Raw genomic sequence first — 27889 nt, forward strand, 5'->3', positions numbered from 1 at the left:
AATGACGGATAGCACACCAGGCTGCTCACCGAGTCGACACCTATGTAGTGCGTGCTGCAAACCGCCTCATCATCACTGGCACATGCTACCGCCGAGTTGTGGAGTGGGAGTGGCCTGGCAATGACGGATAGCACACCAGGCTGCTCACCGAGTCGACACCTATGTAGTGCGTGCTGCAAACCGCCTCATCATCACTGGCACATGCTACCGCGGAGTTGTGGAGTGGGAGTGTCCTGGCAATGACGGATAGCACACCAGGCTGCTCACCGAGTCGACACCTATGTAGTGCGTGCTGCAAACCGCCTCATCATCACTGGCACATGCTACCGCGGAGCTGTGGAGTGGGAGTGTCCTGGCAATGACGGATAGCACACCAGGCTGCTCACCGAGTCGACACCTATGTAGTGCGTGCTGCAAACCGCCTCGTCATCACTGGCACATGCTACCGCCGAGTTGTGGAGTGGGGGTGTCCTGGCAATGACGGATAGCACACCAGGCTGCTCACCGAGTCGACACCTCTGTAGTGCGTGCTGCAAACCGCCTCATCATCACTGGCACATGCTACCACGGAGTTGTGGAGTGGGGGTGTCCTGGTAATGACGGATAGCACGCCAGGCTGCTCACCGAGTCGACACCTATGTAGTGCGTGCTGCAAACCGCCTCATCATCACTGGCACATGCTACCGCGGAGTTGTGGATTGGGAGTGTCCTGGCAATGACGGATAGCACACCAGGCTGCTCACCGAGTCGACACCTATGTAGTGCGTGCTGCAAACCGCCTCATCATCACTGGCACATGCTACCGCCGAGTTGTGGAGTGGGAGTGTCCTGGCAATGACGGATAGCACACCAGGCTGCTCACCGAGTCGACACCTATGTAGTGCGTGCTGCAAACCGCCTCATCATCACTGGCACATGCTACCGCGGAGTTGTGGAGTGGGAGAGTCCTGGCAATGACGGATAGCACACCAGGCTGCTCACCGAGTCGACACCTATGTAGTGCGTGCTGCAAACCGCCTCATCATCACTGGCACATGCTACCGCCGAGTTGTGGAGTGGGAGTGTCCTGGCAATGACGGATAGCACACCAGGCTGCTCACCGAGTCGACACCTATGTAGTGCGTGCTGCAAACCGCCTCATCATCACTGGCACATGCTACCGCGGAGTTGTGGAGTGGGAGTGTCCTGGCAATGACGGATAGCACACCAGGCTGCTCACCGAGTCGACACCTATGTAGTGCGTGCTGCAAACCGCCTCGTCATCACTGGCACATGCTACCGCCGAGTTGTGGAGTGGGAGTGTCCTGGCAATGACGGATAGCACACCAGGCTGCTCACCGAGTCGACACCTATGTAGTGCGTGCTGCAAACCGCCTCATCATCACTGGCACATGCTACCGCGGAGTTGTGGAGTGGGAGTGTCCTGGTAATGACGGATAGCACGCCAGGCTGCTCACCGAGTCGACACCTATGTAGTGCATGCTGCAAACCGCCTCATCATCACTGGCACATGCTACCGCCGAGTTGTGGAGTGGGAGTGTCCTAGCAATGACGGATAGCACACCAGGCTGCTCACCGAGTCGACACCTATGTAGTGCGTGCTGCAAACCGCCTCATCATCACTGGCACATGCTACCGCGGAGTTGTGGAGTGGGAGTGTCCTGGCAATGACGGATAGCACACCAGGCTGCTCACCGAGTCGACACCTATGTAGTGCGTGCTGCAAACCGCCTCATCATCACTGGCATATGCTACCGCGGAGTTGTGGAGTGGGAGTGTCCTGGCAATGACGGATAGCACACCAGGCTGCTCACCGAGTCGACACCTATGTAGTGCGTGCTGCAAACCGCCTCATCATCACTGGCATATGCTACCGCGGAGTTGTGGAGTGGGAGTGTCCTGGCAATGACGGATAGCACACCAGGCTGCTCACCGAGTCGACACCTTTGTAGTGCGTGCTGCAAACCGCCTCATCATCACTGGCATATGCTACCGCGGAGTTGTGGAGTGGGAGTGTCCTGGCAATGACGGATAGCACACCAGGCTGCTCACCGAGTCGACACCTATGTAGTGCGTGCTGCAAACCGCCTCATCATCACTGGCATATGCTACCGCGGAGTTGTGGAGTGGGAGTGTCCTGGCAATGACGGATAGCACACCAGGCTGCTGACCGAGTCGACACCTATGTAGTGCGTGCTGCAAACCGCCTCATCATCACTGGCATATGCTACCGCGGAGTTGTGGAGTGGGAGTGTCCTGGCAATGACGGATAGCACACCAGGCTGCTCACCGAGTTGACACCTATGTAGTGCGTGCTGCAAACCGCCTCATCATCACTGGCATATGCTACCGCGGAGTTGTGGAGTGGGAGTGTCCTGGCAATGACGGATTGCACACCAGGCTGCTCACCGAGTCGACACCTATGTAGTGCGTGCTGCAAACCGCCTCATCATCACTGGCACATGCTACCGCCGAGTTGTGGAGTGGGAGTGTCCTGGCAATGACGGATAGCACACCAGGCTGCTCACCGAGTCGACACCTATGTAGTGCGTGCTGCAAACCGCCTCATCATCACTGGCACATGCTACCGCCGAGTTGTGGAGTGGGAGTGTCCTGGCAATGACGGATAGCACACCAGGCTGCTCACCGAGTCGACACCTATGTAGTGCGTGCTGCAAACCGCCTCATCATCACTGGCACATGCTACCGCGGAGTTGTGGAGTGGGAGTGTCCTGGCAATGACGGATAGCACACCAGGCTGCTCACCGAGTCGACACCTATGTAGTGCGTGCTGCAAACCGCCTCATCATCACTGGCATATGCTACCGCGGAGTTGTGGAGTGGGAGTGGCCTGGCAATGACGGATAGCACACCAGGCTGCTCACCGAGTCGACACCTATGTAGTGCGTGCTGCAAACCGCCTCATCATCACTGGCATATGCTACCGCGGAGTTGTGGAGTGGGAGTGTCCTGGCAATGACGGATAGCACACCAGGCTGCTCACCGAGTCGACACCTATGTAGTGCCTGCTGAAAACCGCCTCATCATCACTGGCATATGCTACCGCGGAGTTGTGGAGTGGGAGTGTCCTTGCAATGACGGATAGCACACCAGGCTGCTCACCGAGTCGACACCTATGTAGTGCCTGCTGCAAACCGCCTCATCATCACTGGCATATGCTACCGCGGAGTTGTGGAGTGGGAGTGTCCTGGCAATGACGGATAGCACACCAGGCCGCTCACCGAGTCGACACCTATGTAGTGCCTGCTGCAAACCGCCTCATCATCACTGGCATATGCTACCGCGGAGTTGTGGAGTGGGAGTGTCCTGGCAATGACGGATAGCACACCAGGCTGCTCACCGAGTCGACACCTATGTAGTGCCTGCTGCAAACCGCCTCATCATCACTGGCATATGCTACCGCGGAGTTGTGGAGTGGGAGTGTCCTGGCAATGACGGATAGCACACCAGGCTGCTCACCGAGTCGACACCTATGTAGTGCCTGCTGCAAACCGCCTCATCATCACTGGCATATGCTACCGCGGAGTTGTGGAGTGGGAGTGTCCTGGCAATGACGGATAGCACACCAGGCTGCTCACCGAGTCGACACCTATGTAGTGCCTGCTGCAAACCACCTCATCATCACTGGCACATGCTACCGCCGAGTTGTGGAGTGGGAGTGTCCTGGCAATGACGGATAGCACACCAGGCTGCTCACCGAGTCGACACCTATGTAGTGCGTGCTGCAAACTGCCTCATCATCACTGGCATATGCTACCGCGGAGTTGTGGAGTGGGAGTGTCCTGGCAATGACGGATAGCACACCAGGCTGCTCACCGAGTCGACACCTATGTAGTGCGTGCTGCTAACTGCCTCATCATCACTGGCATATGCTACCGCGGAGTTGTGGAGTGGGAGTGTCCTGGCAATGACGGATAGCACACCAGGCTGCTCACCGAGTCGACACCTATGTAGTGCGTGCTGCAAACTGCCTCATCATCACTGGCATATGCTACCGCGGAGTTGTGGAGTGGGAGTTTCCTGGCAATGACGGATAGCACACCAGGCTGCTCACCGAGTCGACACCTATGTAGTGCATGCTGCAAACCGCCTCATCATCACTGGCACATGCTACCGCCGAGTTGTGGAGTGGGAGTGTCCTGGCAATGACGGATAGCACACCAGGCTGCTCACCGAGTCGACACCTATGTAGTGCGTGCTGCAAACCGCCTCATCATCACTGGCATAAGCTACCGCGGAATTGTGGAGTGGGAGTGTCCTGGCAATGACGGATAGCACACCAGGCTGCTCACCGAGTCGACACCTATGTAGTGCGTGCTGCAAACCGCCTCATCATCACATGCATATGCTACCGCGGAGTTGTGGAGTGGGAGTGTCCTGGCAATGACGGATAGCACACCAGGCTGCTCACCGAGTCGACACCTATGTAGTGCGTGCTGCAAACCGCCTCATCATCACTGGCATATGCTACCGCGGAGTTGTGGAGTGGGAGTGTCCTGGCAATGACGGATAGCACACCAGGCTGCTCACCGAGTCGACACCTATGTAGTGCGTGCTGCAAACCGCCTCATCATCACTGGCATATGCTACCGCGGAGTTGTGGAGTGGGAGTGTCCTGGCAATGACGGATAGCACACCAGGCTGCTCACCGAGTCGACACCTATGTAGTGCGTGCTGCAAACCGCCTCATCATCACTGGCATATGCTACCGCGGAGTTGTGGAGTGGGAGTGTCCTGGCAATGACGGATAGCACACCAGGCTGCTCACCGAGTCGACACCTATGTAGTGCGTGCTGCAAACCGCCTCATCATCACTGGCATATGCTACCGCGGAGTTGTGGAGTGGGAGTGTCCTGGCAATGACGGATAGCACGCCAGGCTGCTCACCGAGTCGACACCCATGTAGGGCGTGCTGCAAACCGCCTCACAATCACTGGTACATGCTACCGCCGAGTAGTGGAGTGAGAGTGTCCTGGCAATGACGGATAGCACACCAGGCTGCTCACCGAGTACACTTATATGTAAGGCGTGCTGCAAACCGCCTTGAAATCACCGGTAAATGCTACGGCCGAGTTGTGTAGTGGGAGTGTACTGGCAATTATGGATAACACGCCAGGCTGCTCACCGAGTCGACACCTCTGTAGTACGTGCTGCAAACCACCTCATCATCACTGGTACATGCTACCGCCGATTTGTGGAGTGGGAGTGTCCTGGCAATGGTGGATAGCACACCAGGCTGCTCACCGAGTCGACACCCATGTAGGGCGTGCTGCAAACCACCTCATCATCACTGGCACATGCTACCGCCGAGTTGTGGAGTGGGAGTGTCCTGGCAATGACGGATAGCACGCCAGGCTGCTCACCGAGTCGACACACATGTAGGGCGTGCTGCAAACCACCTCATCATCACTGGTACATGCTACCGCCGAGTAGTGGAGTGGGAGTGTCCTGGCAATGACGGATAGCACACCAGGCTGCTCACCGAGTCGACACCTATGTAGTGCGTGCTGCAAACCGCCTCATCATCACTGGCACATGCTACCGCCGAGTTGTGGAGTGGGAGTGGCCTGGCAATGACGGATAGCACACCAGGCTGCTCACCGAGTCGACACCTATGTAGTGCGTGCTGCAAACCGCCTCATCATCACTGGCACATGCTACCGCGGAGTTGTGGAGTGGGAGTGTCCTGGCAATGACGGATAGCACACCAGGCTGCTCACCGAGTCGACACCTATGTAGTGCGTGCTGCAAACCGCCTCATCATCACTGGCACATGCTACCGCGGAGCTGTGGAGTGGGAGTGTCCTGGCAATGACGGATAGCACACCAGGCTGCTCACCGAGTCGACACCTATGTAGTGCGTGCTGCAAACCGCCTCGTCATCACTGGCACATGCTACCGCCGAGTTGTGGAGTGGGGGTGTCCTGGCAATGACGGATAGCACACCAGGCTGCTCACCGAGTCGACACCTCTGTAGTGCGTGCTGCAAACCGCCTCATCATCACTGGCACATGCTACCACGGAGTTGTGGAGTGGGGGTGTCCTGGTAATGACGGATAGCACGCCAGGCTGCTCACCGAGTCGACACCTATGTAGTGCGTGCTGCAAACCGCCTCATCATCACTGGCACATGCTACCGCGGAGTTGTGGATTGGGAGTGTCCTGGCAATGACGGATAGCACACCAGGCTGCTCACCGAGTCGACACCTATGTAGTGCGTGCTGCAAACCGCCTCATCATCACTGGCACATGCTACCGCCGAGTTGTGGAGTGGGAGTGTCCTGGCAATGACGGATAGCACACCAGGCTGCTCACCGAGTCGACACCTATGTAGTGCGTGCTGCAAACCGCCTCATCATCACTGGCACATGCTACCGCGGAGTTGTGGAGTGGGAGAGTCCTGGCAATGACGGATAGCACACCAGGCTGCTCACCGAGTCGACACCTATGTAGTGCGTGCTGCAAACCGCCTCATCATCACTGGCACATGCTACCGCCGAGTTGTGGAGTGGGAGTGTCCTGGCAATGACGGATAGCACACCAGGCTGCTCACCGAGTCGACACCTATGTAGTGCGTGCTGCAAACCGCCTCATCATCACTGGCACATGCTACCGCGGAGTTGTGGAGTGGGAGTGTCCTGGCAATGACGGATAGCACACCAGGCTGCTCACCGAGTCGACACCTATGTAGTGCGTGCTGCAAACCGCCTCGTCATCACTGGCACATGCTACCGCCGAGTTGTGGAGTGGGAGTGTCCTGGCAATGACGGATAGCACACCAGGCTGCTCACCGAGTCGACACCTATGTAGTGCGTGCTGCAAACCGCCTCATCATCACTGGCACATGCTACCGCGGAGTTGTGGAGTGGGAGTGTCCTGGTAATGACGGATAGCACGCCAGGCTGCTCACCGAGTCGACACCTATGTAGTGCATGCTGCAAACCGCCTCATCATCACTGGCACATGCTACCGCCGAGTTGTGGAGTGGGAGTGTCCTAGCAATGACGGATAGCACACCAGGCTGCTCACCGAGTCGACACCTATGTAGTGCGTGCTGCAAACCGCCTCATCATCACTGGCACATGCTACCGCGGAGTTGTGGAGTGGGAGTGTCCTGGCAATGACGGATAGCACACCAGGCTGCTCACCGAGTCGACACCTATGTAGTGCGTGCTGCAAACCGCCTCATCATCACTGGCATATGCTACCGCGGAGTTGTGGAGTGGGAGTGTCCTGGCAATGACGGATAGCACACCAGGCTGCTCACCGAGTCGACACCTATGTAGTGCGTGCTGCAAACCGCCTCATCATCACTGGCATATGCTACCGCGGAGTTGTGGAGTGGGAGTGTCCTGGCAATGACGGATAGCACACCAGGCTGCTCACCGAGTCGACACCTTTGTAGTGCGTGCTGCAAACCGCCTCATCATCACTGGCATATGCTACCGCGGAGTTGTGGAGTGGGAGTGTCCTGGCAATGACGGATAGCACACCAGGCTGCTCACCGAGTCGACACCTATGTAGTGCGTGCTGCAAACCGCCTCATCATCACTGGCATATGCTACCGCGGAGTTGTGGAGTGGGAGTGTCCTGGCAATGACGGATAGCACACCAGGCTGCTGACCGAGTCGACACCTATGTAGTGCGTGCTGCAAACCGCCTCATCATCACTGGCATATGCTACCGCGGAGTTGTGGAGTGGGAGTGTCCTGGCAATGACGGATAGCACACCAGGCTGCTCACCGAGTTGACACCTATGTAGTGCGTGCTGCAAACCGCCTCATCATCACTGGCATATGCTACCGCGGAGTTGTGGAGTGGGAGTGTCCTGGCAATGACGGATTGCACACCAGGCTGCTCACCGAGTCGACACCTATGTAGTGCGTGCTGCAAACCGCCTCATCATCACTGGCACATGCTACCGCCGAGTTGTGGAGTGGGAGTGTCCTGGCAATGACGGATAGCACACCAGGCTGCTCACCGAGTCGACACCTATGTAGTGCGTGCTGCAAACCGCCTCATCATCACTGGCACATGCTACCGCCGAGTTGTGGAGTGGGAGTGTCCTGGCAATGACGGATAGCACACCAGGCTGCTCACCGAGTCGACACCTATGTAGTGCGTGCTGCAAACCGCCTCATCATCACTGGCACATGCTACCGCGGAGTTGTGGAGTGGGAGTGTCCTGGCAATGACGGATAGCACACCAGGCTGCTCACCGAGTCGACACCTATGTAGTGCGTGCTGCAAACCGCCTCATCATCACTGGCATATGCTACCGCGGAGTTGTGGAGTGGGAGTGGCCTGGCAATGACGGATAGCACACCAGGCTGCTCACCGAGTCGACACCTATGTAGTGCGTGCTGCAAACCGCCTCATCATCACTGGCATATGCTACCGCGGAGTTGTGGAGTGGGAGTGTCCTGGCAATGACGGATAGCACACCAGGCTGCTCACCGAGTCGACACCTATGTAGTGCCTGCTGAAAACCGCCTCATCATCACTGGCATATGCTACCGCGGAGTTGTGGAGTGGGAGTGTCCTTGCAATGACGGATAGCACACCAGGCTGCTCACCGAGTCGACACCTATGTAGTGCCTGCTGCAAACCGCCTCATCATCACTGGCATATGCTACCGCGGAGTTGTGGAGTGGGAGTGTCCTGGCAATGACGGATAGCACACCAGGCCGCTCACCGAGTCGACACCTATGTAGTGCCTGCTGCAAACCGCCTCATCATCACTGGCATATGCTACCGCGGAGTTGTGGAGTGGGAGTGTCCTGGCAATGACGGATAGCACACCAGGCTGCTCACCGAGTCGACACCTATGTAGTGCCTGCTGCAAACCGCCTCATCATCACTGGCATATGCTACCGCGGAGTTGTGGAGTGGGAGTGTCCTGGCAATGACGGATAGCACACCAGGCTGCTCACCGAGTCGACACCTATGTAGTGCCTGCTGCAAACCGCCTCATCATCACTGGCATATGCTACCGCGGAGTTGTGGAGTGGGAGTGTCCTGGCAATGACGGATAGCACACCAGGCTGCTCACCGAGTCGACACCTATGTAGTGCCTGCTGCAAACCACCTCATCATCACTGGCACATGCTACCGCCGAGTTGTGGAGTGGGAGTGTCCTGGCAATGACGGATAGCACACCAGGCTGCTCACCGAGTCGACACCTATGTAGTGCGTGCTGCAAACTGCCTCATCATCACTGGCATATGCTACCGCGGAGTTGTGGAGTGGGAGTGTCCTGGCAATGACGGATAGCACACCAGGCTGCTCACCGAGTCGACACCTATGTAGTGCGTGCTGCTAACTGCCTCATCATCACTGGCATATGCTACCGCGGAGTTGTGGAGTGGGAGTGTCCTGGCAATGACGGATAGCACACCAGGCTGCTCACCGAGTCGACACCTATGTAGTGCGTGCTGCAAACTGCCTCATCATCACTGGCATATGCTACCGCGGAGTTGTGGAGTGGGAGTTTCCTGGCAATGACGGATAGCACACCAGGCTGCTCACCGAGTCGACACCTATGTAGTGCGTGCTGCAAACCGCCTCATCATCACTGGTAAATACTACCGCGAGGCTCGTGGTCGGGGGACTTCCACAGCCACCACCGTTGCAGAGGCACTAGTCAACATTTCCAACTGCAGGTTTGGGGTTCCAATGGAGCTTCACTCAGACCAAGGTCGCAATTTAGAGTCGACTGTATTTCAGGATGTGGATGTCGGTTGCTGAAGATAAATAAAACTAGGACTACAGCCCTACATCCATAGTCCGACTGCATAGTGAAGAGGTTTAACTTGGGTTCCAGATTTCCGGGGACCGTCCCCTAATCCATAGGCGTGCGCAGGACTTCAGTAGTGGTGGTGCCAGATTACTTAACAGCCTTATCATCCACGGACCCGAGCCTAAAGCGGGGGGTCCGGGGGTCCTCCCCCGGAAAAATTTGGATTTGAAAGCGCAAAATGGTGCTATTTAAGGTGTTTCCGAACAAAAACATTAAATACACAGATGTAAAAATTTTAACATTTTTTATGACAAATTATGGCTTTGAACGTTTTAATCGCCAGGAAAACTACTAAACTATTTACAGTTTTAAGCTTTGTTGAGCCATAAAGTAAATTGCACAAATTGTTTGCACGGAATTAATGCTGGTGGCTTTGAAAAACCGTACTTACATGTTTTCTGAAGACGCCAAATAAATGCTAGAAAAAACATTCTCATATGTTAAGTTTTAAAATCAACAAATCAAGGGAATTTTTTTGTAAAATACATCAAATATGTAAAATATTAAAATAATAAAAATACACAAATCAGAGTGGGCAAAAGTTTTAAACAACAAAAATGTTTTGTTGGCGACTGCATATAAGTAATCGAGTAATCCTTTTCGGGATCCGGCTTTTTAATTTTAATCACCCATTTATACATTATACAGACAGATATATACAGCAATTAACGAACTATAACAACTGTCAACTAGTGAACATAAAATGATAATTAATTAATTAGTGATCCACGTAACAAACACAGGCTGTACTCGTGTACTCAGAACAGTAAACTGATGAGTAAACAGTAAGAGTAAACACTACACAGTAGTGCTACCTGGTGGACGCAGTGGCGTAGCCAGGATTTCTGTATGGGGGGTGTTAAGAAGCATGCCCCTCCCCCCCCCCCCCCCCGGTATTAAAGCGTTGGGTCCGGGGGTCTTCCCCCGGGAAAATGTGGATTTTAAGGTGTAAAATAGTGCTATTTTAGCAGTTTTTGGTTCTTAAAGTTAAATATTGTTATGGTAAAAATTTTATTAATTTTAATATGAAATTTGTTTGAGTGATGAATAAGAAATTAATTAAAGAATTGGTGCTAAGGGGGGGGGGGAGGTTGAACCCCTAACACCCCCCCCCCCCCCCTTTGGCTACGCCCCTGGGCAACGGCGGCTATTATTCCGTGCGCCTGCCGAGTGGAGTGAACAGTGGACACCAAGCGCGCATTCTATGTAATTCGAGGAGAACTAGGAGAAGTATTTACATTTCAGAAGTTTCGTAGTCGCGGCCCGCGTGTACAACACAAGTAATTGCAACTGGCTTGTTTCCGTGTGTATAGTTGGTTCGATTGATAATTGATATACTAATAGTGTTATGAGCACATATCTGTAACTCGACACAATTGGAAAACATATTTTTTTTTGGAAATAATACGGTTTTTTGTAAGTATGTATTATTTCTGCTTGTAAAAAATAAAATAACATTAACCCTAATGGTGGTGCCAAGGCACCTGTGGCACCTACCGTGCGCACGCCTATGCCCTAATCTGAAGTCCTGTCTCCTGCCAACAAGTGTCCCCGGAATGTCTGCTGATCTACCAATAGTAACAATGATTTTTGTTTGGCAACACTGTTCTTCTTGTTGCTCCGCAGTCATTGGCAACAATGTAGTGTAATCGATGACGCACCGCAGCCCGCAGTTCTTGTCACGTGTATTCAACCTAACTTTTGATGAACAGTGCACAAATCAATCAAATCAATCTGAATCTAAGTAGGTTGCATAAACCCCATCTACGTGACGCGTGTTTAAATGTTAGCAGAGTCCAAAGCTCCACCAGTCAAGAAGTAGAGATGTGCGTATTTACGATTAATTAAAGTTATTGTTTCCATATTACGGACTGCGCCAAATACCAGCCAAATCAAAAGAGACTTCAGTGTTGTGTTCAGTATGTAACAGTGTGTTTTAGATAGGAAGTGGTGGGAAAACTTCCTTTACGGAGCATGAGCGTACTGCAAAACATAAAAATGTTTTATCGGCAAGAGAATCATCGTCTTCAGTGAGTTCAGTGGCTTCGTTTTTTTTTTAAGTACTCTTTCCAGTTAAGAATATAATTTAGCAATAAAAGAAGGAACTTTTGCATACCAAACTGTTAACCACAACCAAAGTTTTCGCTCTATGGATTGCAATGTAATTCAACTAAAAATTTTGGAAATAAGAAATTTGCTTGCCCAAGAATAAAATCCGAGGCAATAGTAACATATGTTTCATATTAAATAGTAAATACATGACGTTGTCGGTTGATACTTCCATTCAGGGTAATGTAAAATTGTTACCCGTTGTGGTGCGGTACTTCAATTTTAAAGACAAAGACAGAGGAATAAAACGTAAATTGCTTGATTTGATTGAAGTGCCTGGAGAAACGTCTGCTCTTACTTCAACAGAAATTTTGAAAGTAATAGAGAAGTATCATTTAGAAAATAAAGTCGTTGCTCTATCAGCAGACAACATTAACAGAAAATATGGAGGGGTGAAGAGAAAAGAGGGAGAAAATGTATACAAAAAATTTAAATTAAATTTAGGCAAATATATTCGAGGTCTAGGATGTGTGGCACATATTTTACATAATAGTGCGGCAGCAAATATAGATGAGCTGTAGATGGAATGATATCAAAAACATTAGGGTATTTCCATATTTATACTGTTCGAGTTACATGACCTAAAGAATTCTGTGAATTTTGTTGATCAAGAATAAAGCAAAATATTGGGACATTTATCTGTCAGATGGTTATCATTAATGCCAGCTCTGAATATAATTTTGCATATGTATGGGCAATTTAAATCGTTTGTCTGAAGCACATTGTCCTGCAATGCTCAAAATTCTCTTTGATAACTCGAAAACGGAGTTGTGGATTATATTTATTAATTTGGTTGTTCCATGACACAATGAAAATGTTGGAAGTAGATGGCAGAAATATTATTGATTATGCGCAGATTATGTACGATCTTAGGCAAAAGCTTGAAGCCCGCAAGAATGAGTTTATACCAATGATGGCTAGACCATTGTTAATGAGACTTGAAGAGGGGGGAATTCTAATTCGTTCATGTTATTTCAATGTATCAAATTTAATGCATTTGAGAGCCATTGACTATTTAAATTCCTAATGCGAGTTTTCTGATGATATTCGAGTACTAAAGTGTTTGCTTCTGAAGCAAATTCCTCTTAAGGGAGGATATTGATAAATCAATTCACTTATTGAAAATCAAGTGCTGTAACTTCCAGATGGATGAGAATAATTTATTTTATGAAGTAACTTATATTCGATATTACTTTCAAAGTAAAGAAAAAGAACTTTGGATTTCCTCAGCCAGTCAAAAATGGTGTGACATGCTTGAACATTTAAATAACACCTCAGTTCCCCATAAAAACATTAAAAAAGTGTATGGTATGGTAATGTATCTTCCTGGAACAAACACTTATGTTGAACAGATTTTCACAAACATGAATAATATGTGGACTGATGAGAAATCAAGAATGAAAGTAGATACCGTTAAAGCCATCTTGCAAGTAAAAGTAAATTTTGGAGTCTCATGTGAATCTTTTTTTGAACACCTTGCCAATCATAATGTTATATTAAAGAATATTATTTCTTCTGAAAAAAATATGTCAAGTAGTACTACCGATACCTATGTAGTATATCTATATAGTATATACAAATATATACATACAAATGTCTTTTTGTTTTGAAATGTGATTGTTTATTTACAAGTATTCATTGTTCTTTTAAAAATTAATCATATCCCCGGATTACCTTTGAAAAAATGGTCACCCTAGGTTTAAAAGAACTCTAGACGAAAACCATGCCAAGGTTGTGGCCAACCATAAATAAGATTGGGATTAACACATCCAATTATTCCTGATGGTATATAGAGCTGCTATTCATGACTCAACTGGACAGATAAGTGCAAGTATTGTGTTTGGACAGGAGTTGAGACTACCCTGTGACGTCAATTTCGGCCGTCCTCGCTAAGAACGACCAGCACCACCGACTATGTCACTCGTATGGAGGATCGTATGACACTTATGAATGATCAAGCCGTAAAAACCTTCGATTAGCGACGAACCGAATGAAGACGAGGTACGGCCTGAAGGCTAACTTGACCGGATTTCAGGAAGGCGATTTGATGTGGCTGTACAACCCGCAAAGAAAGAAAGGCAGGTACCCTAAGCTTCAAGTGGCGTGGGAAGGCCCATATTAAGTGCTGGAGTGGCTAAATGACATAGTCTACCGAATACAGAGAGGAAAGAGGGGACGAATTAATGTGGTACATTTAGACCGATTGAGGATATATGCCGGAAAAGATGTTTTGCATGTTCGGGACGGACACGTTTAAGTAAGGGGCAGTGTTGTGAGGCAGGCTTGGCCTTCTAGTCGCCCCCCGGGTGGGGCGGGGTGACGCACGGCACATTCCTCGGTGGACTAGCGGCCTGGCCTCGCTGCCCTCCTTTCCCTTCTACCTCTTTCCGCGGCGCTTTGTCATCAACACTGATGCGGGTTCTCAGAGGCCACCACATGGAGTGGAATAAATAGGACGCCACTGTTCTGGAAGCTTCGGGTGTCGGGTCGACCCTGATGACACGACACATAAAAGGGGTGTGAGACCATTCCAGAAGGAAGGCTTAGGGGTATAAAACCAGTTCATTTCCTGGAAACTGATTGGTGGATTGCTATCAACCTTATTGCTGGCTAGTTCATTACCTGGACACTGATTGGCGCACTGCTCTCCATCTACATCATATTGCTGACCAGTTCATACACTGGGCACTTCTTGGCGGCTTTACCTTCACCATATTGCTTGCCGATTCGTTTCCTGGGCACTGGTTGGCGGATTACTGTGCCCAGGCGAAGAAGTGTCACTTCTTACTGCAGTGTGTAAGTGATTTGTTACGGAAAATGAAGTCAAAGTCACAATAGAAGTTGTTTGAAAAGTAGTAGTTTCTGAGTGTGCTGATGTGGTATCTGCCCAATGATTACCCGGTCGACGAGCAATTAAGTGGTGTGTGTGTGTGTGTGTGTGTGTGTGTGTGAGAGAGAGAGAGGGTTTTTCTAGGCTGGTGAACACTTGATATATATCATTACAGGACAGCTCATGGTGAAAATATTTATGCAGATTGGAAAAATTGCTGATTTATTTCCCGAAATGGTAAAATACAAATGCTTATAGCTACCTTTGGACTGATTCTACAGTTGGTCCATAGTACATGTGGAGGACTCTTAGTCAATGGTAAATTTTCAACCAAAGAAGTATCAAATCAGACAAAATCCAGTCGAGACTTCGCTCACGTAAGCAGCCAATGAATAGGTTAAATTTTCCCAAGTATTCAGAGTGTGTATTATAGAGGTCATTGAACAAACGAAATTTTCCAGTCCCTAAATATTTATCACCAGATTTGGTGAGTTCAGAGCTTAAAATATTTTACTGTTTTATTTCTTTCATTAAAGTTGATTTTATTTATGTGTTGAATTACTTTTTAGAATGTTTGATTCTGATAGGTCAAGATGCCTGACTAGCGGAACAGTGGTCGTGGATTCAATTACTAGGCAGATTAGGGAATTTTCTTTCCGGATGAAGAACTGGTAGTTTTGCTGTCCCTTCAACCTCACGATGCAGGAGGCAATGGCATATAAACTGTTCAGTCTTGCCTGGAGAGAAAATAATTCGCGGGATAATCGTAGTTCTGCTTTAAGAAGTCAGTGCGAAGGTATAATGTAGACGAGCACCATCGACTGTGAACACGCGAAGCCTTTCTGACGCAACACTGTGATCGGATACACTGGAGCTTCTCAGAAACCACCGAAGTGGTCGACTTCGTTAAAAATAAATACCTGGTGCTTTAAGCTGTCCGGGAGTCGAGTTAAAGACGTCTCCCTTAAAGCCACGGAACTTTCCTTCGGCTTGTACCATTTATTTGATTGATTTTGTTTTCCATGAAGATATAAGTGGAGAGTGGGAAAACTGGCGGGTTAATTTAACGATAGGCTACAATTCAAATAATCTTATACCTTTATGCTGCTTCTGCTATTAGCCACCCGTTTATCTGCAGGACTTTGGGCCAGTGAGAGATCCTTAATTTGTTAAAGCCCACCCCACACGTTGCCCATTTTCTGCTATAACTTCTGTTATACCCATGGGTATAAAAATTTTCATAAAAATTTGTATAGCAGAACCGCAGAAAGATTTCTTAACTCCATACATACGATACCTAGAATGCTAACAGAAAACCAGCCAACGCAGTTGCCGACCAAAGCAAACATATCAGGGGAGGATAAACCTGTCGTAGTCAACTTATCAAAATTCTGAAAAAAAAGTGAAAGTTACACCTGTTTGTGTTAAAAATTATGTAACTTGCGGAAATATTATTTGATATTTTATCTTATATTTTTCATTTGCAAATAAATAACAAAATTGGTTTAGTATTTAAAAACAAATTAAGAGCAATTTTGGAACTACAAATATATTTTTAAGTTGTAGGTTAATTTCAAAATCTAAAAATATATAAATTTAAATGATACAAGGGACATTGGGTTTACTAAATGTAGTTTATGTACGGTTTAAATTCTAATATTAATTTAATTATACAGTTAATCAAGCTAATTTCATTGTAATAGTAAAAAAAATGCTACCGATTCATATATGTTATATAAAAGATTTATTGATTACTTATATATTTAACTACATAATTAGAGGAATTGTAACTAATATTTTTTGTAACCCAGTGAGACAAATAAACACGCACATACCGCGTAATAAATTTAAATCTTAGGTGAAGAAAAACATTTTGCATGTTTTTTTTTACCCTCACAGGTGTGTCGCTATGAAGTATCAGTTTATTCATTATTAATTTATGGACACTCGTTTCTTAATAAACGTTGGCGTTTTAATTATAAAATTAACTTTTGGTTTAAATTATTTGTGAACATGTGATTTTACTTTACTTTTTTAAAGTAAAAATAAATCTAGGTACGTAGTACTATGAATAAAATCAATGGACTGAGACACCTAAATGTAGTTAATAATATTATATCATAAATTAATTCTAATAATTTATATTTGCAGAAAGCACAGTATGTACAATTTAATTATCTGTTATTAAAAAAAAAAACAAAAAAAAAATTGGACTGATGAGGATTCGAACCACATTCAAAATCACCCTTCTACCGCTGCCATCAGTTCAGTTCAAAAGTTTTTTATTTACATAAAGTACCCTTTACAGTGTTTTATACAATATTTGTTGACATGCCAGCACTCTGTGCTCTTTTGCCAAAACTTACATTTGTTACATTATAATTTACAATGACAGAAACCGAGAATACAGTTTATTTGAAGGAAAATTTTAAAAACCTTCTTGCAGTGTCCTGGGGGCTTGTTTGCCCAATGTCTTTTTCAGCACTATATTTAGTTATAATATATTTACACTTACATCATATGAACTTTATTTTAAATTACACTTAACAAGTAATTATATGAATAAGATTAGAATGAGAATTTACAATATTTGGTTAATTTGGTAACAACTATGAACTATTTACAATATTACATGAGAATTCAACTCGAGCACTAATGGCACTATGGTTGGTGTCCATTTTTCTACGCGCACTGGCACTGTGGGTGGTGTCCATGGTTGGCGGGTTTCTGCCCGGTCACGGTGGTCTGCCTGGGTGGTAATCTATTATTAATTTGTGGGGGTATGGGCGTGTAATGTTGTGGATTCCTATGTTTTGTATGAGTGTGGACGGGTGTTGTGCTGCTTTGCGAAAGAAGTTGTCTGTGTATTGTATTACAAGTTCTCGGGGTGATGGTGTGTCTGCGAGAGCATGTAGCTGTATATTGGTTACGTACTTGTATTTCCCGAGTGTTGATCTGAGTAATTTATTGAAGCATGTTTTTAGTTGGTGGAAGCGGATGTCGGGTACGTGGGCGAAGATTACGGATGAATACAACAAAATAGGTACAATGTACGCCTTGAAGAGGCGCACTCTGTCCTTGGCTGGCAGGGGGCTGTGGGGGCGGAGAAGGGTGGAAAGCGAGTTGTATGCGCGGTAGGCCCGGGCAGTGGCAGACGAGAAGTGCGGTGAGAAGCGCAGTGTGCGGTCCAGTGTCACACCGAGGTATTTCACTGAATCGCTCCATTTGATCACTGCGCCTCCCACAAACAGTGCTGGTGGCAGACGGGGGCGTCGTCTGGTGAAGAAAATTGCTTCTGTTTTGGTGGGGTTAGGGAGAATGCCCCAGGATAGGAAATAATTATTAACTGAGTTGATGGCCGCGGTCAGCCTGGCTTTAATTAGGACGGGGTCGTGATGGCGTACCATCAGCGCGGTATCGTCCGCGTACATGACTATCGTGCATTCGGGGGGCTTAGGGATGTCATGGGTGTACAAAGAGAATAGGAGAGGTGAGAGCGTAGACCCTTGTGGGACTCCTGCTGAGATGTCTCTGTGGGATGATGTGGACCCTTCCACCCGCACATGGAATGTGCGGGCTTCCAGGAAAGAGTGAAGGATGCAGCGAAGTGCAGGGTTGAATCCCAGGAAGGCCAGCTTGAGGATTAGGGCCTGGTGATGGACTGTATCGAATGCACGACTCAGGTCTAGTAACACCGTGCCGGTATGGATCCGTTGGGTGAAGTTGAAGGTGATTTGGTCGGTGACATGAGATAATGCATGCTGGGTTGATAGATGTCGTCGGAAACCAAACTGGAATTCTGGCAGCGGTTGTAGGCGGGCTACTTCCGCCTCCAACCTGGCCAGGACTATGCGCTCCGCTATTTTTGAGGTGACAGATAACAGTGATATGGGACGGTATGACGCCAGCTGGTTGGCCTTGCCCTTCCCCTTAAATATGGGCACTACTGTGGCCTCGCGCCATGGGTGTGGGTAATGACCAGTGATGAGGATGCTGTTGATTATGTTGGTGAGGTATATGAGTGCTTTGCGTGAAATGGATTTGAGAAGGCGTGGGGTGACTTCATCCGGGCCTGGGGCAGCATTGTTGCGCACCCGGTCAATCTCCTTTCTCACCTGCCTGGGCGTGGCAAGCCTGAGCGCACCAGGTGCAGGTGGTGGGGGAGGTTGGTAGTGGGTGGGTAGCTTAGAGAGGTGAGATGGTACTGGTGCAGGTGTGAATGAGTTGGCAAAGTGGTCGGCCAGGCACTCAGCCCTGTCAGTCCCCGACTCCGCCATGCCACAGTCCGCCTCCAGGGGCGGAATCGCTGACCTGGCAGAGCGGACACTGCGTGCAAAGCGCCATACCGAGCCATTTGCCAGTGACAGTGCCTGGAGATTTTTGACCTCGCCCGCCGTCATCCATTCAGCGACGGCCACTCTACACTGTCGGAACAGTGCATTGTAGCCGTCCCTGTCTGGCTGCAGGCGGGTATGTTGCCACCGGCTCCTGGCCTTATTTCGGGATGAAATGAGGTGCTTGATGTATTCGGGGAATGGGACCCCAAGGTGGTCAGGCCTAACCTTGGGGATGTGCAGTGCGGCTGAGGTGATGATGGTGTCAGCAAAGTGAAGAACATGTTGGTCAAGTTCCTCCTTTGTGCGGGCTTTACGTTGCAGGTCTAGCTGCTGGTCCATAGCTGTTCGATACTTTTTCCAGTCAGCTAATTTGTAGTTGAGAATGTGGTTGGTGGAAGCAGGGGTGACTGTGGTGTCTAGTGTCTCCATGACGGGGTAGTGGTCGGACGTCAGGTCGGTGATGACAGTTAGGGGACTGACTCTGGGCAGGCGTGTGCCTATCACCAGGTCCAGTACACTGGGGCTGCCGGTATGGGAGTGGGGGTGGTAGGTGAATGTGTCAGGGGCATGGAGTGTCATGGGGGTTCCCATCAGTTACTTGCGGAGGGCAATACCTCTATGGTTGTTTCTTAGGCAGCCCTAGGAGGTGTGCCTGGCATTGAAGTCACCCGCCAGGATGACACATGAGTCGAGCCGGCGGAGGCTTGTGAGGTCCTCCTCCGGGAATGGGGTGGGTGGTGGAATGTAGAGGGCCACGGCAGTGAAGGGTGTGGGGTTCGTGTGCAGCCGGACTGCCACCGCTTCCACGTAGTGTAGTTGCGGCATATGCCGCCGGTGGTGCGACAAGGTTCGGCGCACAAGAATCGCCACACCCCCCTGTGCACCCGCCAATCGATCGGCGCGGTGCGTCACATATCCTGGTACTGCGAGCGGGACACCAGCACTGAGCCAGGTTTCCGCCAGGAAGACCAGGTCTGGTTTGTGAGCTGAAATGAAATGGTTGAACTCGGCAGTTTTGTTTGTAACACAGTTGCTATTCCAGACTGTAAATTTAAGGGAGGGCATTGGCTAGTGCAGTGAGTATGGAGAAAATCACTGTGCACTTCTCGTCATTGGTCTGCGCTCATTTAAATTTCCTGATGGCATCTAGGAAAAATGGAACCCACTTCAACAAGTTTAATTCTTTTACTAATTTAATTAACTCTGTGAATTCACTGAAAATGGTGGGTTCCACATTAGATTGCTGAGATTTAGGTGGGGGCTGGCTTGGGTGTGGCTGGCGGGGCTGAAGGTTTAGGTGAGGGCGCGTGACACGGTTCAGACTGTGTGGAGCATGAATGGGTGTGTCGAGAAGAGGTGGAGCTGCTGTAGGCTGAGCTGTGAATGACCTTAGGGCACTTGCAAAAGACTTGGTTGGTGGTTTGAGGGTGGGGAATGTATTGTGCCCTTCGCCACTACGCTACCGCCACTTCTACGAATGTGATAGGAGATAATGGGTAATATAGAATGCAACGTATTTTCATAACGTATTTTAAAATTTCCGATTACTTCTTTCTGTGGCAATTTCAGCTTAACAAATATATTCCATAGTAGTTTTACTATTATAAAGTTTCATTTGGCATACCATTACATTTGTTACGTCCCTTAATGTTGACAATACAGACTATATACGGGGTTATATTGCAACACGTGGGTCCGCCATCTTGACGGCTCCAGCTCGTGGGTATAGCAGAAAAATAGAACACGTTCTATTACGGTTTTGGCTAAGACTTCGGTTATGAAAACTTTTATACCCAGAGCCAGACCCCTTGGAAGGGTGCTGAAATGTTACCCACACGGGAGCAGGCGCGCTAGCATAAAAATTACATGAAAACTGCTAAGGAAATGGGTGTCGTGTGGGGCAGGCTTAAGTACCGTGTCGCAGGCTAACCAGTTGAGAAGTCTCACAAGTCAGCAGCCAATGAACTTACGATATATCTTCCGTGTATGCAAATGACTGTGGAGTCTTTACTAGAGGTCACTTGACCCACGATTTTTTCCAGCCCTTATTTAAAACTGCGCGGGACAGCGGGAGTGGCCTTGAGTCTGATTGGCGGCACTGCGCTGCTGTAGGTCTCACATTGGCTGGGTGTGCTACCCTACAAGTTCGCCTACGGGCTCTGATAGGCCAATCGTGTTCAGACATATCGCTGGCTAGTTGCGCCATCTTGGTGACGTTTGCATTGGAGTTCGCAATAAACAGCGACTTGGAAATTTCATATGCTTAGAGCCACGATTGTTTCACGGATTCGTTGGGTCAGAAAGTAGACTAAAAACACTCATACATCTACTTCACATTGATGACTGGACTATAGTGCTTATGAGTAGGGGCAGGCGTTTTTCTCCGAGTGGTTCTGGTTATTCCTGAGGAAACAATCACTGTATGTTAATTTTTTTTATAACGAGTCAAGCAATATTATTCATAGTTTCACTTACTTAGTGAATTCTTGTTATATATCAGCATTTACAGGATTTTAATCAGATTTAATTCAAACAAAGAAAATCATTACTCAGCTGAATACCATGCCTTAAAATAGCTGAGAAACACTATCATGCAAAACGAATTTCCTTCTCCTTGATGTCTAGCGAAGCCATCTTTCTCTTGTGATCGTGAGTGAGCAACCGCATCCTATATGGAAGAGCGACTGCCTGTACAACACAGAATGTGGCACCAATTGTTGGCAAGAATCGGAAGTACTTGCACGAAGTTTTTTTTTGCATGAGATAAATTAACTCTCTCTGCTGAATAGAGCTATTGTACCCAGTTGGAGCCTTATTGACTCGTAGCTTCGTAGCCAAGTAGCCTTGTAGAAACGTAGCCTTGTAGTATTTTAGCTGCGTAGCAAGTTGGAGCCTTGTATAATCATAGTCTTGTATCCTCGTAACCCCTTGTAGCCAAATGTTGTTGGAGCTGTTGGAGCCTCGTATCCTCGAAGCCTCGTAGCTTTGTAGACTTGTAGCTTCGTAGTTCTGTAGCCTCGTAATTCTGTAGCCTCGTAGTCTCGTAGCCACATATTATTGTAGATTCGTAGTATTGTAGTTATGTAGCATCGTAGTCTCGTAGCCTCGTAGTCTTGTAACCCCGTGGTCGTGTAGTCCTGTAGTCTCGTAGTATTGTAGTCCTGTAGCCTCGTATAGTCTTGTAGTCTTGTAGCCTCGTAAACATGTAGCTTCGTAGCCTCGTAGCCATGTAGCCTTGTAGTCTTGTAACCAAATGTCGTTGAAGTAGTTGGAGCCAAAGATAGTTGAAGCCAAAGACAGTTGGAGCAGTTGGAGCATACTGTATATTGGCGATCGTATCCTACTGATAGGATCGTATCATACTGAGTTAATTGTTCGTGCAAATGTACGCCAGTTTCGTTAAATGTACGTAGTATGATGAGATCATATTTTACCAAGTTGAATTTCCGTCCAAATGCCCACCTTTTCGTTAAATGTGCTTATTTTTTGACGAATGTACATCGGCAAGTCTGGAGTCAGGGCATGATTAGCCTCGTGGTTCAGAGAGGCCTGGTCTATAAGCTTGACATTGAACATGACCTATTTAAAATGTTCGCTAAGTATCGACGAAGAATAGCTCTTGGTTCGGAGATGATTGGCCTACACGTCTGACATTGTACACAATCTAATTAAAATGTTCGCCGAGTATCGACGAAAAATACCTCTTGATTCAGAGACGCTTGGCCTACACATCTGAAATTGTGCATGACTTGTTTGAAAGGTATATCAAGTATCGGAATATTACACCTCTTCGCTACTGACTGTATGTGCCTGACCACCAAATGGACATGCCTGGCCACAGAATGGAGGTGTATAGGCAACAAATGAATGTGCCTGGTAACCAACCAGATGTGCCTTGCCACCAACTGGTCTTGTTAGCCTGACCAACTGACTGATGTGTCTGTCCAACCAATCTGACGTTCTTGGACAACCAACTGGATGTGGCTGGCCACCGACTGGATGTGCCTGGCCACAGATTGGACGTGCCTGGTTAATCTAATGTCATGTAGATATGCCTTGAAAACACATGTCAAGGCATGCAAAGGACTTGGTTCGCCTTCTAATAATATTGCATAAATCTAGAAATGCTAGTAATTTGCTTAATTTTTTGTTTTTCTAGAATTTACCTAATATTTTTTTATTTGTACTTTTTTTTTGTTTTTTTCTCGAACCTCATTTTTTGATAACTTTAATTAAATTACGAACCAAGGACGGATATCGATGAAATCAATGAATTTTTCAACACATGATTTTTTTTAATGATTTTTGGCATTTTTTCTGAATTTATAGCTACATAATTACGGATTTTCAAAATGGCGGCCAATATGGCCAACAATATAGCAGGCACCCTGGCAATAAATGATTCCTGCACTCTAGCGGGTAAAAATTAAACTAATATGGTGACAGTGCCCTCTAGCAGACGAAAACAATAAGTCGGATACAAGAGGGCGGCCTCCAGCAGACGAAATAAGATGGCTTTCATGACATCATACTGGCCAGTGAAATTACTGCCTTGGAATTAGTGGTGGGAGTTCAGTCTGCCGGTGGCTTTCATGGAGGAAGGACCCATCGCCATTTTTAATAGATTGCCCTCGCGGATTCGAACCCAGTACCCTTTTATAAATTTTACCATCAACATTTAATTAAAGGAAATTTGGTTAGTTTTAAAAAAATTTCGTGCTAAAATTGGATAAAGATTACGGAATTTCAAGATGGAAAGTTTTCAAGATAGTGGAAATTCTTTATTAAAATTTTATTAAGTAAATTTGTAATTTTAATATTTTTCCTGTTAAAATTGGATAAAAATTACGGATTATCAGGATGGCGACCATAACGAAAATTTTAACGATGGCAGTTGAAGACAATTTCATGACCTTAGCGGCTTAGGGTGGCATGCCGATAAGGAATTTAAGCCACTTTTAGGAATTTTCAAGCCTTTGACATTTTTAGGAAATAAAACGGGAAATTTTACCTCAAAACTGGAATTATACCCTAAAAATACAAATTTTTTTTTAAGAAGTATGAGGAAATTTGACACCAAAAATGGCCGCCGTTACGTCACAAATCCAAGATGGTGGGAAGAAACACGCTCCGCACCCAGAACCCAGTAGCCGGAGGTCCCAATATATACTACTAACAGATTGCTATCGTAATTTTGGTACGTACGTAATGGCAAGAAACATTTTTTAATTTGTTTTTCGATGTCTCTCGGATGAAAACCGCATGTTCACATTAACGCGATATTTTGTTTTCACATCGCATCATTCGCGCTATTAATTCCAGCATGATAACTGATACCGTTTATGAACAAAGATCGTAATATACGAGGTGTGTAAATTATGTAATGAGACTGGCAATGTGGCGTTCGATCTGGCAACACTTGGCACGCGGGACTTGGAGGGGCGGCAAGTGAACATGTGAAACGCCTTCATTACAAGTTTGAACTCGCTAGAGTCATTTGGTTGTTGCGATTTTTTTAATGAGACAGAGTAGTATATTAATAGGAAGATGGGTGCGGTCTACAAACTGTGGTGCGTGGTGCGGGTAACTAGGGTCCTGTTCGATGTCGAAATATATAAAATGCAATCAAAAAAAAACTCGATGATTTGAAATATTTTTTTTCACGAGCAAAACTTGCTGTGAACTTGACGCTTAATCTTTCAGATTCGTTCCAGCTAAATATCAGCTATTTACGTGAGACAACGAATGGTTTCAATCTAAAACTAATTAGGCTATTCGGGTCGCATTTTCGTAACTATTTAGAGAGCCTATATTCCGAACAATGACCACTATATTTGTATAAAAAAAAACATTCCTTAATGTAACATTACAGTTTAATCACAATCTTACTTGAACTTTCTATTACATATGTACACACCTCGATATGCATCATCAATGACTAATAACATCAACCCCATATCTACCACTGAGTACTTAGATAGCATATGCTGGTTCAAGGCCACACAATGCTTCTTGATTCGACTTCTGAAAGACACACTTTTAGGATCACTTTGCGTAGGCGTATCATCTTCCACATTTAACACGCGTATACTATGCAGCAAGGTTTTATTAATGAACCTGTATTCGGCCAAGCTGAAGGACTCAAAGGACACCTGGCTTTTGATATTAAGGATAACGGTCAGCACTGACACTGAGCTTGTCTCCATCAACTGGTCCAAACAGATGTCCAGCACACAGATAGACACCGCTCTTTCCAAACAGCCAATACTATGGAGTACAATAGGGCCACATGTAGTTTCCATGCCTTCCGTTTCTGTTGTGAGGTAACTGCCTTGTTTTTTGTTCACCATCTTCAAGAAGTATACCAGCTGCGTACATCCGACGGAAGCAATATTATCTAGACAGCCGTGATAGTGGAAGTGCGTTACCTTTCTTGATTTTCTTTCCATTATATTCTCTATAGTCATTTCTAGCTGTGTAAAATATTTGCCAAGGATAGTTTTCTTCCGAATGATGAATTCACCTACAGCAGATGCGTCATCTCGAAAGTTGTTTAGCCAATGACGCCTTTTCGATGTCCGGTCGAATCTCACAATCACTTTACAAACACTTTCCCATATAAAGCTCCAAAAATTGTAGGAATCCACTTCAGACCCCGAGTTGTTGACGATTATAAACTTCCTTTTGATGTTGTATCCATCAACGTAGTTCGTAGAAAATATATCGAACCCGACGTTCCCGACGATCGATTTACGGTTTCCTTTTCTAGCCATTTCCTCCGGTAGATTTTGACCCTCAAAGGACATGCAGTTGATTAACCAAAGTTCACTTTCCATAATTTTCCAAAAATTGACATCGTCTCTTCGCTTACGAAAATCCTGAATGCTCTCTGTACTCATCTTCTCAAGGTTTGTTAGATTTATTGTTGTTGCGAGAACAGACTGTATCAAACTGAAAGCGAAAAACATCGCGGTCTGTTTATAAAGCTTATTTGGTAAGAAATTTATGATGTTGTTACATATAATGTTATGGCGAATGAATCCCTACAATGCATTCCAGCAACATTAACCTCTTTTATTCCCGAGTTCATCGTTTGCTGAATGAGCACAACTCTTATTGTTTGACGTTTATATGTTTCTCATATGACTCATAGGTCTGGGCCATGAATAAGTTTGAGATAATAAGAATGATTAGATTAAATTTTCTTTATGATTTTCATGGAATGCGGGTTACTAAGCTTAAAAAAATGATTTAAAGTGAAACGGGTTAAGTGTACAAATTGTCGATGTCATCATTCAAAAATAACTTCTATCAAATAAATAGTATCACTTAGAATTGAAATTACTTAGATGTAGCCCTGGGTATTGTAACAGAGAATTGTAAATTTCGGTAATATCAAACATCATTACATCATCAGTTATCTATTTCTTTTTCAATTCTTGCTTGCACTAACATAGAGCAAGTGTTCGACACTACTATATTTTTCAATCGATAGTTAGTGGATTGGTAGCATTTGAAACCAAAACGAATCTTGATAATTTGGTTCGCAAAATATTCTACCTATTTAACCTACCAACTTTTTCTTGTCACTAACTCGAAACTTTCATTTCTTTCCAATGAACCTTCATTACATATATTGAGTGTAGTTTAACAGCGTAGTAGTCAAAAATTTTATGATTGTTTACTCATTTTTTCAAAATCAACATCTTTATCAACATACTAGATTAGGATTGTTTTGAAATCCATAAACGTTAAAATCAAAAACTATAAAACGGCCTGTCATTAAAAGCGCTATTTGATAAGTAACACGCACCTCGTTAGTGATGAAACTTCAACGGCACGCATAGTTTCAAAAACTGGCAATAAAATATATTTAATACGCGGAAAATGAAATGTTTTTTCCTATTAATCGTTAACCAATCTCGTCAACCGTAACTTGCCTCATTATTTATATATTTTCCGTGAAGTACTTCCTTTCGCAATCTATTGATAACTTTGTCCACTGCGTCATTACTACAACCTATATTCAATTTATATTGTTATTCTTGATTAATTAAAAGTTATCCAAAGCTAACTAATGATTGCCTTTCTGATATCATGATTCATATAGAGCTGAGTCACTTTAGAACGCCTAAATTATGTTAACTTAACCACCCTTACTACCTCTAGCTTATTTAAACCTTTCGGAAGGCATTTTCGGAACACCCATTATTCGAATGACCAAGTAAGGTTCATGAAAAAAGCTTCATACCCTTTCCAGAAGTAACGTTTTCAGAAAACGCGCCGTTGATGTTTATGTTCGTGGTTTTTACAGTCGAAGCCTTCTAATGATGCTCGCTTTCTAATGGTTACAAAATACATTTCTTAAAGGTGTATAAATGTACCTACCCTGAGTCTCGAATGACGAATCAGAGTACCTTCAGAGGAAGTAAACTGTATTAGACAGATATCATCATATGATGATGATTGAGGTAGTCATAAAGCTCGACGATCGTAATACTAAACCGCAAGGCATTTATATTACTCAATGTTTCGGTAGTAAACTCGAGTAACTTCCGTTCGAAGAAAACTCGTTAAATGCAATAAAGGTTTGGCATAAACATTTTCTATTTATACTCAAGAGTCGATAAAATATAATCTGCGCACAATCTTATTAAAGAGCAGTAACTGCGCCGTATAGCAAATTATTAGGGTTGAGACGTAGAAAATCACAATATTCAACGATTTATGACGATCTTAACAAAAGTTATTGACTATTAACTGCATTTGGAATCTTTTAAGAAGTTTTTGTCA

General features: G+C 46.3%; 2 protein-coding genes across 2 annotated transcripts in view; both read right to left on the reverse strand.

Moving 5' to 3' along the window:
- The window catches only part of LOC134529156 (protein FAM13A), a 174398-nt gene that overhangs the window by 116498 nt on the left and 30011 nt on the right, over positions 1 to 27889 (reverse strand). The window lies entirely within an intron of this gene.
- LOC134528855 (tyrosine-protein phosphatase non-receptor type 9-like) lies at positions 19736 to 26009 on the reverse strand. The gene is made up of 2 exons (XM_063362521.1): positions 25101 to 26009; positions 19736 to 20019 (listed from the first exon to the last, which is right to left on the reverse strand). The coding sequence occupies exons 1-2, from the start codon at positions 25993 to 25995 to the stop codon at positions 19736 to 19738; spliced, it is 1179 nt and encodes a 392-aa protein (XP_063218591.1). The 5' UTR covers positions 25996 to 26009.

The sequence above is a fragment of the Bacillus rossius genome, chromosome 2 (genome assembly GCF_032445375.1).
Source record: "Bacillus rossius redtenbacheri isolate Brsri chromosome 2, Brsri_v3, whole genome shotgun sequence".
NCBI classification, from domain to species: Eukaryota; Metazoa; Arthropoda; class Insecta; order Phasmatodea; family Bacillidae; genus Bacillus; species Bacillus rossius.

Bases quoted from the DNA above. Each gene is read 5' to 3' on its own strand.
- LOC134528855 (XM_063362521.1), bottom strand. From the start codon at position 25,995: ATGAGTACAGAGAGCATTCAGGATTTTCGTAAGCGAAGAGACGATGTC. The intron at 20,020-25,100 runs GTGTGGCCTTGA...TCCCGCTCGCAG, and splicing joins AAGTCGAATCAAGAAGCATT to TACCAGGATATGTGACGCAC.